At 38.2% G+C, this 17,459-nt stretch overlaps 2 protein-coding genes across 2 annotated transcripts in view; both read right to left on the bottom strand.

Annotated features, from left to right (window-relative positions):
- LOC140226739 (RUS family member 1-like) overlaps positions 1 to 5,005 on the bottom strand; it is a 29,516-nt gene extending 24,511 nt beyond the window's left edge. The window contains exons 1-3 of the mRNA XM_072307171.1: positions 4,856 to 5,005; positions 2,738 to 2,815; positions 795 to 909 (exon numbers count right to left, since the gene is read on the bottom strand). Coding sequence (XP_072163272.1) covers positions 795 to 909; positions 2,738 to 2,815; positions 4,856 to 4,996 — 334 coding nt within the window. The 5' untranslated portion in view covers positions 4,997 to 5,005. The remainder of the gene's footprint in view (positions 1 to 794; positions 910 to 2,737; positions 2,816 to 4,855) is intronic.
- Positions 5,006 to 14,759: 9,754 nt separating this feature from the next.
- Positions 14,760 to 17,459, bottom strand: part of LOC140227146 (integrase/recombinase xerD homolog) — a 3,598-nt gene continuing 898 nt past the window's right edge. Inside the window, exons 2-3 of the mRNA XM_072307578.1 lie at positions 16,664 to 16,791; positions 14,760 to 14,860 (exon numbers count right to left, since the gene is read on the bottom strand). Coding sequence (XP_072163679.1) covers positions 14,760 to 14,860; positions 16,664 to 16,791 — 229 coding nt within the window. The remainder of the gene's footprint in view (positions 14,861 to 16,663; positions 16,792 to 17,459) is intronic.

The following is a 17,459-nucleotide window of genomic DNA, read 5'->3' as shown; positions in this document are numbered from 1 at the left end:
TCATCCATCGACAGTAAGATTACAGACAATATTCTGTGCAAATTGGTGAATAAAACACATCTAGGAGTAATTAATTCTCTTGTTCTCCTCTCCTTATCTTTTCATATCTTTTTTGTTCTCGGTTTGATTGTTGTTTTTCCCCCATCTCCACCCTCCTCTGTCCTCTTCTCTCATTTTTTGTCTTTTCCTCTTTCAACAAATTCTTCTTGGCCTCCATTCTTCTTTACGACTGCTCTTGTTCTAAAATGGCTACATGTCTGAGGGTAGATGAGATGGAATGTACAGTATTCAGAACTGTTTGCTCATTTCTTTTTCAGCATGCATATATCAACACTGGAAATATAGTAATGGGGCCTTTAGCACACAGAGACTTCCCTCCAAAAACAAGAAACCTGGGGGTATTGCACTCACCCAAGTATTGCAAGTTCACCTTCTAAACATTATTGGAAACTAGGGCCACCTACCAAAGAATGTTGCAAACTTGGAGGCAGCTTTGAGGACTTCTATGGGGGCATGATGACCATGTATTCTCAAGAAGATGAAATATAGAATTATACAACTTAGGCCTCCATTGTCCCTTCTCCTCCTTAGACTTGCTAAATATATGGCATATATAGTACGTGTTCCAGCCGTCTGGAGGTTGTCTTACATCATGGTTGGGATTTTGTGGGCTGCATTATAACATCTAGGCAAGAAGTGAATTCTGTGTAAATGAGCATAGATAAAAGCAAGGGAAATACAAAAAAAAAGAATCCTGTCATAACCTGTCATAATCCTGTCTGAACCCCTCTTACCTCTCAGCAGCCAGGTGATGGTGGCTGCTGCAGCTGTTGCTGTCTCGTCACCAACTCCCACACCCTTCAGCATGGCATGGGTTGACAGAGTCCCTGAGATGCTGCTACAGAATGCCTGCAATACAGAATATCACAACGCAGCAGAAATCAACACAATAAACAACAGTAATAGTAGCAGTAGTAGTGACGGACAAGGTAATGGTGGTGATAATAATAGTTATATTCGTCATGTAAATACCACCAATAAAAAAAAAAAAAAACGCTCTGACATTATTTATTTCACCCATTGGCCCGAATTCACGAAGGTGGTACAAAAGAAACCACGGTTAAAACCATGGACAAAAACCATGGAGCGCCAAGTGTCGCACGGAATATTTCTTTACGAAATTGGTCATTTCGTCGACAAAATGACCGTTTCATTAACGAAATTATCATTTCGTGGACGAAATGTTCATTTAGTTACAAAATGTTGTCATTTCGTTACAAAATCATTATTTCATCAACAAAATGACTGATTTCTTAACGAAATATTCCAGGCGACACTTGGTGCTCAATAGTTTTTGTCCATGGTTTAAACCATGGTTTCATTTGTACCACCTTTGTGAATTTGGGCCATTGTGTTTCAGCACCGAGTAAAATTAATGAGTTTTCTGAGTGCCCCCAAAACATGATCTCCAGTTTAATGCATTTTATTCACGAATAGATTTCTCAAACTCTCTGAGGATATCAACTTTCTTTGACATACATTCAAAAGGTCAAATCATGTTTGCCCTCTCACTCCATACACTATGCAGAGGTCACTCTGTATTCTTTGACCATTTACCAACGACCTATTACCAACCTCATTTCATGCTAATAATAATTATGGCCTATAGTAGGTACATGTAACTATAAGCATGACTAATCGGTTCTAATTGATCATGCTTGCCACCTGCATTTCAGAATATGCGACTGCCCAGCTCAAAGCATACAAAAAGTTAACTTGTATTACAGCTTTATATATATATTTAAAAAAAAAATATATAATTGTGCGTTTTTTTTTTCATCTGCTACTCATTTTCATATGTACTGTGTTAAATCACATTCTGCAATTATTACAAATATCATGTGCATCATGCCACTTATAATTTCTTTGTTTATTGGACGGAAGTGAAAAAAAAATTGAATCTTTGAATCTGTGAATGCTATTTGGGTTGACAAACACATACTTCCTATAGTTGTCTTACTTGGGAGAGTAGGCCCTTTTTTATCTGCTGTCAAAATTTGGCCTCTTCAAACAAAACCAAGATCAGGGGGGTGTTTCATCAACGTTAGTCAGCGCTGACAATTTCAGCAAAATCCTTGGTTTTGATTGGATGAGATGCTCTGGGCACTGACTGTTACTATTGTGATTGACATTTCTGCAAGAAGAACACCCGAGGAATCCTAATCTTTAAATCCTCTTTTCTCCCTTTTCAATGACACTACGTATACACCTCTTAACTCTCTCCTATTTTCATCACTTCATGAATGAGTTATGATGGTCCAGTTGTAACAAGTTACATATAACTTTAAAGCGTTGAGCTTATCTTTTTAACTACAGTATATATACTATATAACTACAGTATAAGTATATACAAAAGTAACGATTCATTGTGGCAAACTTTTGTGGGTTTTGTGCTGGGCAGTCACATATTCCACTGTAAGGAAGTGTTAAGCACCTGCTACCGTTCATCTTTTGAAATTTACTCAAAAACCTTATCTTTTGAATTTCATCCCTGTAACAAAGATCTGGGGTACATGTACAAATGTTTATAAGGAAGAATGGATACTAGTACTATAAACAAAACAAACAATCAAAACAAAACAAAACAAAAACAACACTCTTGCACCACTCGGGGGCCGATGTATGAAACAATATTCTTAGAAATCAATGACTGTGTTGTACTTGTTGTAGGCATTACCTGGATGGTATCCCATATCTGATATTGCATGTAGTCCCTGCTCACACTGTCTGGGTAGCCTTGTGGTAAAAATACAGTCTGAAAGAAAAGAAGAACACAAGCTCACCTTTTCACCTCCACCATGAAATGGGCCAGCTTACAGGTCCCAGTCTTCAAGGCTGTCCTCACTGAATCAGAAACCTCTGACTAAGACAATCCTTGCTGGAGGGTCCCCCCTCCCACGGTGTGGACTTTTTTTGTTTTTCATTATCAAAATATGAGATTTGGTGCATGCTTTTTAACCTTTTTAAAGGGTTCTTGGTATTGATAAAAAACATAATCCATGTAAATCTATGAACTATTTTGTAGACTATGCATATATAAAAATAAGATCAGACATATTGGTTAATAATTTTTGTAGGCTAAGCATATGTGAAAAAGTAATCAAACATATAGGCAAATAATTTATCCCCTTATAGTGTACTTTCTATTGTGGAGCTAGTTTGATGAATAAGACATTATGTTGCCCTCACCAAATCTAAATTAATTAGCAGATGACCTGGCTGTGAGATTCCTGTACGTGGCAGATTTTGCTCTCTTCTGCAGTGTTTGGGAGGGTTTCCATTCGTAGCATTCACCCTTGCAGAACATGAGCTACCAAAACAATACTATTAGGCGTGGTTCTAGCTACACGTACGCGTGTACAGTTAAAGGGGCATAGTCCCTGTAGTGTAGATGGCGCTGTTGATGATGCTGCCGATCACCATCAGCATTGATACGAAGATTACCGAATTTGAGCTGTCATCAAGAGTAAAGTGCGTAGGTGTTGCTAAGTAACGTTGCCTTTGCTGTCTTCTTTGCGCATCGCGCAGTCTGTAGAAATGCCAGGGTGCGTGCATATGCGCTTGTTATTATGACATCACAAAAGAAGTTTACTAAAGCTGTCATCCCCCCTCAGCCGAATCATGAGCCGAACTGTGATCGGACCACTGACTAAAGTGAATCGGACTTCTTCGGACTCGGGAAAGTGGGCCAAAGCGTAAGCGCTAAAGAGATGTTGATAGCGTAGGTCTCTATAGGAAACTTGCGCCGTGCGCCCGCTTACGCATTTGACTAAAACACCGGGACCATGCACCTTTAAGTCTTGCACGCACGTACCAGAGACTAGTGCGCCACTGCAGTGTGCATACATGTGTGCATATTAGAAGGCTGAATACGGCATTTTTGAGGAACGAGTTCCTTGAAATTATTATTAGTATTCTAATTACTAGCTTATTTTGGGGAATCAACACACAATGAAGGGAAAATATGACTTCCATTTCATTTTATGGTAGGTTTGCTACAAAATCGGTAGATCAGAAGAGGAAATCGGTAGCCGGTCAAAACCTCTAAAAAGCGGTAGTCTACCGCCAAAAGCGGTAGAGTTAGCAAGTATGTGGTCGCAGCAAGTATGACAAGGGCAACGCTCCCATCTTCTTACAGGTCAAATGAATGGCTACCCACCTCAGTTCTCCTTCATTTAACAGGATTAAACTAGAGGAATTACTATAAGTATATTATTACTAGTGTATGCATACTTTTGACACAAGACAGAATGGGCAAAAGTAAAAAGAATTTAACAACACATCCTGAATAACGTTGTCTCACTATGGTGATTATTTATTAACTGATTCTGATTATGTGCTTTCTTTTCCTGCATTTCTCATTTTCTAACTTTACCCAGTGAATGCGACTGACAGCATTTTTTTCTTCTTTAGTCGACATGATAAAATTTACACGTCACACTCACAGTCAGACTCAGAGTACCAGAAACAGAATATTCAGAATACTATTTTGCATTAATTAGTAATAGTATGTTACTATTGTTAGACATCTAGTACTACAAAAGTAGCCATATCAAAACTGTCGTTGCGATCAGTCGAACGCAAACTGCTCCCACAGCTGTAGTGTAGACAGTGAGTGGAGCGCCCCGTTGCTGCCATCATCACTGGGGTGCAGGCAGGAGAGGGGCGCAGACCTGCCTGAACGAACACACGAAGGCATCAGCAGCGGAGACAATACATACAAGTCAATGTATGGGACTGTTCTATAGGTTCGTCTGCATATTTCTTCTTCATCCTGCATCATTTTTGCCCTTACCCGAAACAGTTGAAACACAGATGAAAACCTCCTCGACCTCGAATTCTTCCATGCCTCATACACGTGTCCATCATCTTCGCGAACATAATCTCTGGGATCACTGTGTGATCCATACGTTTCCCTGCAGACGAGCATTGACATGGTGCAAGTTAGCACACTACGCTGTCATATCAGGCAGCTGAGCCTGACACATCCACACAGCTAGCGGTCTCAGATCTTCGCGACAGGCAGGGTGCTGGGTGCTGGTCAGCAGTCTCGTAGCCTGCGAGCTGAGCTGCATGCTGCGCGACATGTACAGTAGTACTTGCGCAGCTCAGGTAAGTCCAGTAGATCGTAAACGGTGTATGACCTGGAAAAGTTTCCATACAGTGAACAAGTTTTTCTTTTCTTGTTGATTCGTGTTTTAGAAAGAAGGGTATTGGAGTAAATTTAGCTTAGTTACCACTTAGGACAACTTTTTTTAAAAGCCTAATTAGCACAATTACATAATTGGCATAATTATGTAAAATATGTAAAAATAATGCTAGATTTAATACAGGAAACCTAGCAAACAGCATGGGAAATACTGTACAACTTTTTGAGGGAATCTATAGTCATGACATTAGATTTCAATTTCAAAGTGTCTGAAATATCGTAATCATAATATAGCATTAATGAGCGCGTATTTGCATAAGTAGGTCTACTAATATATAGTGAAGTAGATGGTACGAATATGCCATGCAGGCCTAAAAGTGACCTGAAAATGTTGTTATAAGCACAAGGTTTTGTTGTTGCTCGTGGTTGATTCACATTTTTAGATGGGTACTGAAACAAACTGATTTGCTTGTTACCTTGGCAATTAACCTTCAGCACTCATTTTTATTAGTCTTATTAGCATATTCATCTAAAATTAGCGCAATATGTAGGCTAATATGGTGTAAGCTCGAAAACACAGAGGTATAATACGGTTTTTCACCATTGTTTGTTTTTTTAAGACCGGATATCCATTTGTATCATCAGTTTGTACTTTCAAACCATGTAAGTAGCATAATGAGATAATAGCATATAATATGTGTACAGTGTACAATAGTCCAGTACATGGCATATTATGCCATATGCTGCAGTATATGACCGGGAAAAGTTGGTATGTACAAGGTCTTTGTATAGATTGGTGTGTTAGATGGGTAGGCTACTAACAATGTTTAGAATTAAGCTTCTTCTTTTTTTTTTTCATTTTCATTCATTCATTTTTTCATTTCCAACAGAAGCATATAAACATATTACCGAAATTGAATACAAGTACATAAACTTCATTATAATACAAAGTAAAAGATAAGTTTACAGAAAAATTGTAAGGAGTATACGAAAATGTTGGAAATGGGGAGGAATGCTAAAAAGCTGGGCTTGTAGCCTAATAGGATGTATTCCGCCTACACGTACGTAATATAAGAAATTATATGGTCGATTGACTGTTATACATTGAAAATGGGCGAAACAAAGAAACTAAGACCTACAACTAACCTAACTAATCCGAAACTAAAACCCTGAACAAGTCGCTGTCATGCCGGAAGAGAGAAGCTTACAATAGAACTAACATAACAGGATAACTGAGTCGCATTCTTGCAGTACTTAATTGGCTTTAATAAAATTTCTTATGGGTTTCAAGGGTGCCTATTTATACAGCTGTGCATCATCATGGATCGTTGGGTATCTATAGGGAAATCAAATGAACGCAAACCAAACAATCAGACGCAAGCAAAACCAGCAGACAGCAACAGAACTATACAATACTGGACACCAACAAAATCATTTTTCCTATTGGATTCCCATGGGTCGATCTCTGCTTGCAGGAAAGTTGTGCGCCGCTATGTGAAAATGAGTCATAAGTAACACCAGGAGTCTCCCTGTCATAGACCAGAAAGGAAGGAAAGCACTCTCGAGGTCAAATTTTTGATTCCTTGATATTTTGTCTATACCTGTACTGAAAATTTCAGTTCGTGAAATTGTGGAAAAGTATCCCAAACTACAGTTTTTCTGAAACAAATTCCCCCTTTACGATTTCATCCAACTCTCGCCTTCGCGTTTCGTTCTCGCCAGATCAAGACTCCACCTCTGTTGCTAGGTCGTATTCTTATGACCCGTTGCTTTTGACCCTAAGAACATAAAAACCAAAGAGCGCCTCTTTGATAAAAACCTTGGTGCGCGCGGCGTCGAGGGCTTCAGATCTGCACAACACTGGTCAGGGAGGACCGTTTGAGTGGCTCATACGCTCGATAAACGCCGCATCATTTCTGACTACTTTGTAATTAAACCAATATTGAAGAACGTGTTAGCTGCAAGTGTGAGTATAAATACAAATGGTATTGATCACAGTAATCAATTCATTCAAACCATTTAATTTCCACTGTTCCCGACGTTGCAGGCTCTTTAATGCTCATTTATGAAAATATTAAGTAATTTTCTTAAAGCGTATAATGACGGCAACTTGTTAACAACTTATTTGACGATTCGTTAATTCTCGAAATGTATGTCATGTGTGGATTCTTTTTTTTTTTTTTATTAGCAAGGGTTGGCCGAGACAGGGAGAGCAATTGGAAGATATTCTATTGGTGATCATCTTTAGGTAGTGTTCTCCGAGGTCTTTTTTTTTTTTTTATTCAAACCTTGATATCTGAGTCCTTTTTTTTTAAAGGATTATTTGAAAAATTGATATGAAGCTGTATCATTTAATCAGACCGTGCTTCTTTATTCTTTTTTTTTGTAATCTGATTGTTGGATGTTTATTTGTTTGTTTGTTTGTTCATTTTCCATCTGAGAAGATGGCTGGATAGCCCATATTCAGCTACGTCAAGCTGGTCTTCCATGGGGTCCAGTTGATTGTGATGTGGGACCACTTCACCCTGAACTGGATTGAATGGAATTGAACTGAATTGAATTAAATTGAATTGAATTACTGAAAATGCACCGGTCTTTACACTCGAGACACAGTCATGACAGTGAACAGTTCCAGCACGCTTATTTTCACTGAGTGAAAAACTAGCGTATATATTTTGTATACAAGTATACGAGCATATACCATTGAGTTCATAACGAATTCAAAATGTGAGCACTAGTGTAATGATTTATGGGAGCATTTAAAACGCTGAAACCAGTGGAAATGCAAGCGTATACTTTAGATTGATGCGCCATGCATTGAAAGAGGAAAGTGTAAAATAGCAGGATAAATTATTCTAATAAGGCAATTTCTAATCATTAAGTGGCATCCATTTTTATTAGGACCATTCTGTTTCACTTTTTATGCCTCTGCCCGAAGAGTGCCGGAGGCATTTATATGTTTTCGGGTTGTCCTTCTGTTCGTACGTACGTCCCCATTCGTTTTAGGCCCCAGTCACATAATGCTCTGCGTCCGGCGTTAACGTCCAAAAAAAGTCATTTTTTCTGCGGACTCCCGCGGATCCTCTGCCGTCACCAGCAAATTTGATCAAAACATACGGGGGAAAATGCGGGCGATACGGACAAATACGACCAGATGCGAATACTTGCGTCCACTTGCGGATATTCCTACGAATTGGCATATAATAGTTCTGAACACTTGCGGAGAGTTGCGGATATTTTCGGATAGTTACGGATAGTTACAGATTGTTATAAATAACTATGGACAGTATGGTTTTCTGTGACGATCCCTACTAAGTCAGTGTATTGTGACAGCAAGGTTATCACATATCGGACTGTCTCAATTGTACACTGGGGAAAACTGAAATTGAATTAAGTACAAGTTGTGAAAAAAAAAATCGTAATCCTTTAGTTATAAAAGATATATGAAATTTTGAACTTGAAGTTTAAATCTTATTTGTGCAACTCAAATATGAATAAACAAATAAAATACAATATATCGATAAGTTAAACATTAGAGTGAAGAAATTATTACTTACAGTCATGGAATAGACAAACTGTGGTTACGCTGTTGTTGTGCAGCGATATTCATGACTTATCGGGTTATGTTAAGGAGAAAAAAGACATCAAGACTTTCAAACACCCCTCCCACACCCAAGTAGTACAAAATATGTTATATAAAAAAAAAATGTAATACACATTCCCTGGAGCGTAAAGTGGGTAAGACTATGGAGAAATACTAAATTCGTTCTCATTTTATATAATCATCGCTGTCCCACACCTTTCCCCGCCAAAAAAGTGAATAAAATGCTGTTAACCCATCCCTACCCAAAATACTGCCTTTTCGAACAATATACATTCAAAGAGTGCAAGAAAAAAGTTCAGCACTAAGGGTCAACCGATGTTGTGAGTACAAAACGTCATCAGCTTGTTGCTATGGAGCTTTCCACTATACTTTTGCCCCATTATGGGTTCCACCTAAAATGACCATATGTGGGAGAAATTTCATAATTTGACCATGCGGTTCTGCCTCTCCACTGCTTCGAATGTGTGTATACCAGCATTCCTTCAGGTAAATGCGCTGCAGCTTGGCAAAACGAGTTGTGTGGCTCCCCACGAGTTTCTGTGTTCCCATACGAGTGGAAAACGGAGAACGTCGAAGGACGTAATCGTCCGCAGCATCCGTAACTGTCCGCAAATATCCGTAAGCTGACGAAAGTGTTGTGATACGTTAACTTGCGGTTACTTTCGGATACTTACGGTGGACGTAAACGAACGCAAACGGACGGGAGGTAAAATTTCTTGCGGATAGTCTGCGTCCAGGCTACGGATAGTTACGTTCAGTTACGGATAATCACGTTTGGTTACGGTTACTTGCGTAAGTCTGCATCCGTAGAATCCCTCTACGAAATTTGAACATTTCAAAATTTCGCAGGCTTGGCGCCGTCATTTTGCGTTTCTTTACGGATGAGTTACGGACAGTTACGTCTACACACTCAGGTCCCTGCGGATTCCTGGTCCACGCTGCGTCCCCCTGCGTTCACTCATCTGTATCTATCCGCGGCGGACGTAACCCATCGTAAAGCACTGTGTGACTGGGGCATAAGCGATAACTTGAGTAATGTTAGGTGAAATTTTACAAGACTTGGTCCAAGTATAAAGTATGAAGGTGTTATTACTTGATTAGATTTTGGATTAAATCGGCTAGAAGCCAAAGGTCAAAGGTCAAGGTAAAATCATGAAATTGAATCCGTTTACGCGATAATTCAAGACTGGATAAAGGAAATTTCACAAAACTTTGTCCAAGGATTATGTATGATGGAGCAATTACTTGATTAAATTTTGAGTGAAATCGGCCAGAGGTCAAATGTCAAAGATCAAGGTCAAATCCGAAAATTTATCTGTTTATGCGATACAAATGTTTTGTATGTAATGTAATTTATTATTCATCTGTTGTCAATATGTGTTTATGAATGTGCGACAAAACCAAATTTCCATGCCATGTTTTCATACATAATTTGGACAATAAAGAAATGAAATGAAATGAAAATGATTGAAATGATAACTCAAGACCGGATGAAGCAACTTTCACCAAACTTAGTCCAAAGATGATATATGGGGCATTTAAGTAAGTAGTTTTTGAGTGAAAATGTCAAGAGGTCAAAGATCAAAAGATCAAGGTCAAATGTTAACATTTTATTTCACCCATAGGCCCTATCTATGCAATACCTGAAGGTATTTTCTTGAATCTTAGTGTAGACATGTACTACTGATTATAGGTTCTCCAGAAAGAGTTTCAGGTCATGACGTCAAAAGTCAAAAGGTGAAAGGTCAAGGAAGGAAAATATTTAAAATTTCACTTTACTTCCATATCTCACAAATGGTTCAAGGTATCATCATGGAACTTGGTACATATACATGTACGGGCGAGCAAGGATTACCTACAAATGTAGGGAATTAAGGGGTCATGGGTAGAAAGGTTAGGAGTTAAAGGTCAAGGTCAATCCCTGAAAATATCACTATATCCTTCACATTTATGTAGTGCTTGCGGGATTTTTCTTGAAACTAATAAATACATGTACTACCTTATGAAGATCCTCTAGGAAATTTCCTGCCGGAAGGTCGAAGGTCAAAAGGTCGAAGTCTAATGGTCAAGCCCAGGATAAAATGCAATTTTTTTAAAACTATTTTATGCTGAAATCATACTTTTTCTTCATACCTAGAAAATTACTCAATGCATTAACTAATATGAAATGGTCAAAAGTGAAATAGAAATCCTAATATCCCCAAATACATGTACCTGCACTCTTAAACAATATATAGCAAACCTAGTTCAAGGAAAGTGAACATTTAACACATTCGTGACAAATCTACCATTTCAATATGTTGCCGGTTATGTGAAACTGTCATCACACATTGTGAAGACATCGTACTATACACCTATTAGGAGAACCATGCATTATGGCGGAAGCATACCAGTGGCCATAGCGACATTCTAGTTTTGGATATTTCATCCATTTCAAAACGGATTTTCACCAAAATGTATTTTGAATTCCTCTTAGAATTTTGCCAGTTTCATATTTCATAAGTGGTTTCTAATTCTTTTCTCACGAAAACGTAAAGAATATATCCACCCCAAAATGGATAAGCTTCGAAAGAAAGAGAAAACGTAAACCATCAAAGTCGTACGTATCTTGAAGTTACTCGGTTGACTCCTTAACTTGCGCTATTATTGCTTTGTTGCCATTAATAGTATTCTAAATTGTTCCTTATCTTGTCAATGCAAATCTCTATAAAAGAACTGTGCATTTCCTTTTGTCTCCACGCCTTACTCTTTCCACTTTACCTTTTTGATTATTTATTTGTTTCTATCGTCTCGTGTCATGCTTGTGAGTATCTCGTTTTTTATCCGTACCCCTTGCTTGTTACTGTTATGCTTTCTGGTTTGTTTTGGAAGTATTCGAAGGAATGGTAACCTATGATATTGGTTCAGTGGGGGTTCACATTCTAAATAAGAATTCCACCAGTAAAATAGATAAACTCCGAAAGAAAGAGAAAGATATTCCACACAGAATGACATAAAAATGACTAAAATTAGATAGAAATAAGGGAGATAATATCTTCCTTATTTCTATTCTGATTTTTGTCATTTTTTTTCATACTATAATATTTTGAGAATCACATTTTTAAACCAGTCCTCGGAAGAACTCATAAGTGGCAATCTGACATATTATTGTAATTTTTCGCTTTCAGAGGTGAAAGGAAATCAGAGTACATAATTCACAGAGAAAGCATAGCTGAAACACGCTTCATTTGAATAGACAAAGATAGTTTTAGACGATAACAGAAAATCTGAGGATTTTTTTTTTTTAATGAGGACTGATTAAAAGAGGTTGTGAAAATATAACACAGAATTAGGCCAGTATAAGATTTCATTGTTATAGAGAAGCTTGAAGTACAGGACCTCTGTTAGATGGAGATAGGAGTAGAATCGGGTAGAGATTTTTTGCGTATTTCTTCTTCTTTTTCTGGGGGGGGGGGGCGTTCTTTGAAACCTTTAAATCGGAAAGATTTACATGATTTCAAAATAATGAAAATGTCTCCAGTTTCGCATACTAAGAACGCAAAATATATCATGAAATTTAGATCTCAATCAAGTGTTGTTATTCATTTTGATTTTCATCATTTGATACAGATGTATCTTGTATGTGAAAGAGTTATATTCATAGTATTCGAGAGTTGTTCTAAAATCGTCATGTTTTGTTAGCTGTATGCCAAAATTAGTCCTACAATTTTCCTTTAAAACCAAACTGGGGTTGATTATAGGGTGTTGTTTATTGACAAAAAAAAAAAAGGAAATTGATACTTTTGATATGCACAATCTTTTTATAAACCTTTTGAACACTCTAAAAACAAACTTATCAAATTTGATTAAAAACACATCAAATTTGATTAGAAAAACAATACAAACGGGGACTCATGAGAATCTAATCAAAATGACGAGGGCAATCTAATCACTTTTTTTATGAAGAAACCTTATCAAAAATAATGTGAATTGGGATCTAGTCAAAATTGATTAGATTCAGTTTAAAAAAATATCAAATTTTGATGCGGAAATCCTAATCAAATTGCTAGTAGCCTGGGATCATATTAAATTTAATGAGACTATTCTATAGTAAAATGGCTGAAATGATTGGGATCCTTATCACTCTCTGCATCACATCAAACATTCCTGTATGCATAAAAAGCGACTCATAATCACACCAAACATTTTTTCCTTACGCTTTAAGGAAACCTGTTTATCATTTTTTTTTCTTTTTAAAGTACATACTCATACAGACTCGTGGATATTGAATGAAAATGCAAATACATGAGGCAATTTATAATATTGAGAGGATGATTGACAGTCCAGTCAAATTTAGCATGACCTTTGAATCACAGTATAAAATACAAGGGAGTTTTAAATTGGCGACGGGATTTTTTTTTTTTTTTTGACACTGAATCTTTCTGGATGACTTGCATTCTCCCCTTTCCTTCCATCATGTTTCTTTAGATTTTGGGAAGACGCAATGAGCCCATCTTACCATCGTAAAAGAAATAAGAGGATGCAGGATGGACAGAAAACAGCCATCTTGTGCATACACGTAACAACATTAAAAACGCCAAGAGTCCGCATGACAGGTCTCGCATCACCAATCTGAAGCTTCCTTTCAGAACTTGACAAGAGCGTGTAGATGTTTAAAGAGCATAAGATAAATTGATATACCCTTGTTTGGTCCTGAAATTTCTACATACATTTACATGTTCATGAATTCATGCAAAGTGATTTGCAATATTGTGTAGTGTCAGAATGATTAACAGTCCACACTGATGATAGTGAGGTTTTAAAAAAAAAAAAATCAGAAATTACAATTTAAGGTGATTTTCATACACATATTAATAGCTACATGGGAACAGACTTTTAAAAAGAAATCCGAAATCAGATTTAAAGTTACAGAATATTCTTAGTGCCTGAGTACACTAAATTATAAGCAAGATGCTAGCATAAAAGTTTAAAATATTCGATTTTGACACCAGATTGTGTGTCATAGGTAAAGCAAAAGATGAGTTGTGCCAGCAGTTGTGCTTGTATTGTGCCTCAATGTCCTAATACATTGTGTATGAATTTAGTTTCTTCATGGCTATTCAACAAAAAGATATACACAACATTAATCAATATAGTACAACTAGTATAAAAAGTGATTTAGAGTCCATTCAAATACACGCATGAGTTTAGGATCAAAGTTTAAAGTAAAAAAAAAAATGACCAAAGTTTGAACATTTTCACAAATAGTATAGAAAGGTTTCAAGTGTAACATGTTTTAACATATCATAATCAACATTCTGAAAGAATACTTTAATTACAAAAAGGATAATTCTAATCGAATCAATTTCCTATTTACAAATGGAATTAAGATCTTAACTAAAACCTCCAGATGTTCCAGGTGTTAGTGAAAAAAAGGTTATTTTTTTCACTAACATGCAATACAAGTTACATATCAAAATTTGAAGAGTATGAAAATGCTTGTCAGTTCCTTCAGGTGAAGGTATCAAAATAGAATTTGATAGGGTGGGCCATACCATTGTTATTTTCAAGTTGTTGAAGTTGTGTCCTCATAATAGCCTTTTCTCATAGATAGTTGACTTCCTTACTGACTGCTCCGAGTGTGTTCAATAACGTAGCATGGTAACATTGGGCACTGACTTGTCCATACCCCTTCCGTCTCCAAGTTTGCAGACAAATTTCTGGACGAAATCCCACATGTTTTGGCTCTGTGAGGCATCATCAATATGTCAAACGCATACCAATTTGAAGCACACCATCACATTCTTCTCTAATACCACGTAACATTGTTTTGGCTCTCTGGCTTTCTAAGGACTGAAACTAACGGCTGGTTCTAGCTGTACCACTGTCTCCAGGAACGTTGGTGCAGATCTGTATAAAAAACAACAGGTCAAAACTTACACATTACCTCCCGAAGTTGCATATTGATTAGGCCCTAGTTGAGTTGGTCGATTGGTCCAGGTAGGTGGTCCCACCTCCCTGGTTGGTCCCCCTGTGACCCGTCAGTGATGCTGGGCACTGGTTTGATTCTGTACGGGCTTGGAGCACCAATAAAATACCAAAATAAATGTAAGCGTAGAATAAAGCCAGCTTAGTCTCACTAACGCACAGATGATGTCATCCTGAAAATGTGGATCTGGCAGATTGTGCTTTTTTGAGGGGGGGGGGGGGGGGGGAGGTGGTGGAGCCTGGCAGGTTTTACAAAATTGACAGATTATTTTTTTTTTTATGTTTCAAAATGCGTTTAACATAATAAATATCCATTTTAATGACTAAATGATAGATAATGATATGTAGCAATATTATATTGACAGGATTCAAGTCTTGCATTCCATAGGCCCTCTATATTACCCTTTTGTCACTTCTGGATGAATCTGAAAAAAAAATATCAAAGCTATTAATAGGCCCTACACGCACTTCACAAAGAATTTTGCTGCCATATCTAAAATCTTTGAAGCCCTTCACGTCGAATAAAAGTCCTAGCTGTTTCGTCCAGTGTTGCCCGCTGTATGTGACCCTCTGTTGCCTCTCTTTCATGGGGGGGGGGGGGGGGGGGAGGGGGTGTCAAGAGGCATAGCCTGCAGTGCTTAATTGCTTTTCGTTGGCCTGTATTAAAGTGAAAAATGATGAGAGACTAATTCAGTGTATCTAAATAAATATTATGAGCAGCTTAAATGCATTTTGGAATTGTGATAACCTTTACACTGATAAGATTGAAAGGAAATAGGAGCGACCCAAAAGAAAATTTGATGGGGACGGCTGCTTCTTTTTGAGGAACAAGGGGGGGGGGTGCTATTCACCCAGTTACCACTTTACGAGTGTTCCACTAATAGTGCAGTTCTTTTTGGTGTATAAAATACTGACACCTAGTGTAATGATTCTCCTGATATTTGAAGATAATACTCTTTTACCTCCATGTATTTTATTGCTGTTTCACAGATAATACCATGGCAACGTTTCATCAAATCTGCAGCCAGAATCTGGAATGTCCTATCTGTCTGACATTTTTCAACCAACCTAAATCACTGACATGTTCTCACACCTTCTGCAAAGACTGTCTGGAAAGTATCTTTCAAACTCAACTAAACCAACAAAATATAACATGTCCTGTGTGCAGGGAAGAAACACCCATACCCAGTGGAGATGTGAGTAAGTTACAAACAAACGTACCCCTGAGTTCTCTAGTGGACGAAGTGAAAACTAAGAGCCAAACGTGCACAGTATGTGAGATGGACCAGGGAGGTGAAATCTTGTGCTATTGTCAGGACTGTGGGATAAATTTGTGTGACACGTGTGTGGTACACCACGTCACCTGGAAAGCGTTCTCCAGCCACAAAGTAGTGCCCATGAGTGAGGTGCTCTCGGGAAAAGCGACGCTCAGGAGGCGGCGGAAGTTGAACACAAGTCCCGTCAGCGCTTATGAAGAGTGTTTCTGTTTCCATTGCAGAGAATACATTTCCCATTCGCGTGAGATGCTAGAGCACATACAAGCTGGTCATCAGCTTGAAAAGGCATCCATTCATGAGGAGAAATTAATGAAAAATATTAGCGATCTAAGGGAAAGAGTGAAGTCAAAAAAGAAAACCATAGAAAACCACCTCCAGGTGATAGAGACCCAACGCAATGAAATAACAAACATGATGAGAAGGTTCAACGATGACATCGACAAGACATACGAGGAATACATGCAAATATTGACAGACAGAAGAGAGGAGCTGAAATGTCAAGTGAACCGATGGTCTGAAAAATTCGAGAAAGAATTGCAAACTATGGAGGAAGAGAGTCGGAAATCAGTCAATCAAATGAACGCTATGGCAGAGCTGGTAACTAACGGTATGAAGGTACCGCTAGAGAAAGACGCCTTGATTGCACACGACACACTGTGTGAGAACTTGAAGAGCTTTCTGGGACGAGGTGATCCTGACGACCAATCACCGAGAGGTGTGACAGAACGAGCTCAGAAGATTTCATTCCATAGATACGTGGAGGTCAACGAAGTTTGTCTTGGAGAAGTGAAAAGTTGTAATGTCAAAGCTGACGTAGACTTACCTGTCATAAATGGCATGAACTGTATCACTCGTGCACCAGATGGTAAGATGGCGGTGGGATCGTGTAAATACGGAATCCATCTCTACTCCCCTGATGGCGAGTTACAGCAGACCGTACTGAGGGATTTTCGTGTGAAAAACATTGGATTCCTGTCTGATGGTCGAAGTGTTGTAAGTGATGGAAGGATCTCACTGTACACTCCACAATGGGAAAAGCTTGACGTCACGTTCGAGACGATGAGTTATGATGAAGGAGGTCAGTGTGGTCTCACTGTGAATAGAGATGATAACATCTACGTGAGTTATAAGAAGCTCAAGGAGATCCATGAATTTACCCCACAGGGTGGTAAGGCAATCAGGAAAATAATGTGTGATCGATATATACCTCAGCAATTATTCTCCTTTCATACCACGGGGAAACTGCTACTGACAGATGGATATTCTGTCGTGTGTCTTGATGGTAAGGGAGAGATGGAGAATGTCTTGAAGTCACAGAGGGAAGGTATGACAGCCTTCCCAGCTGTTTGTCGAGATGATTCAGTCATTGTAGCATTGGTGAAGCACGAGAAGGGTCTCGTCA

This window comes from Diadema setosum, chromosome 4 (assembly GCF_964275005.1).
Source record: "Diadema setosum chromosome 4, eeDiaSeto1, whole genome shotgun sequence".
NCBI lineage: Eukaryota > Metazoa > Echinodermata > Echinoidea > Diadematoida > Diadematidae > Diadema > Diadema setosum.
This window is presented reverse-complemented; position numbering and strand designations above follow the sequence as displayed.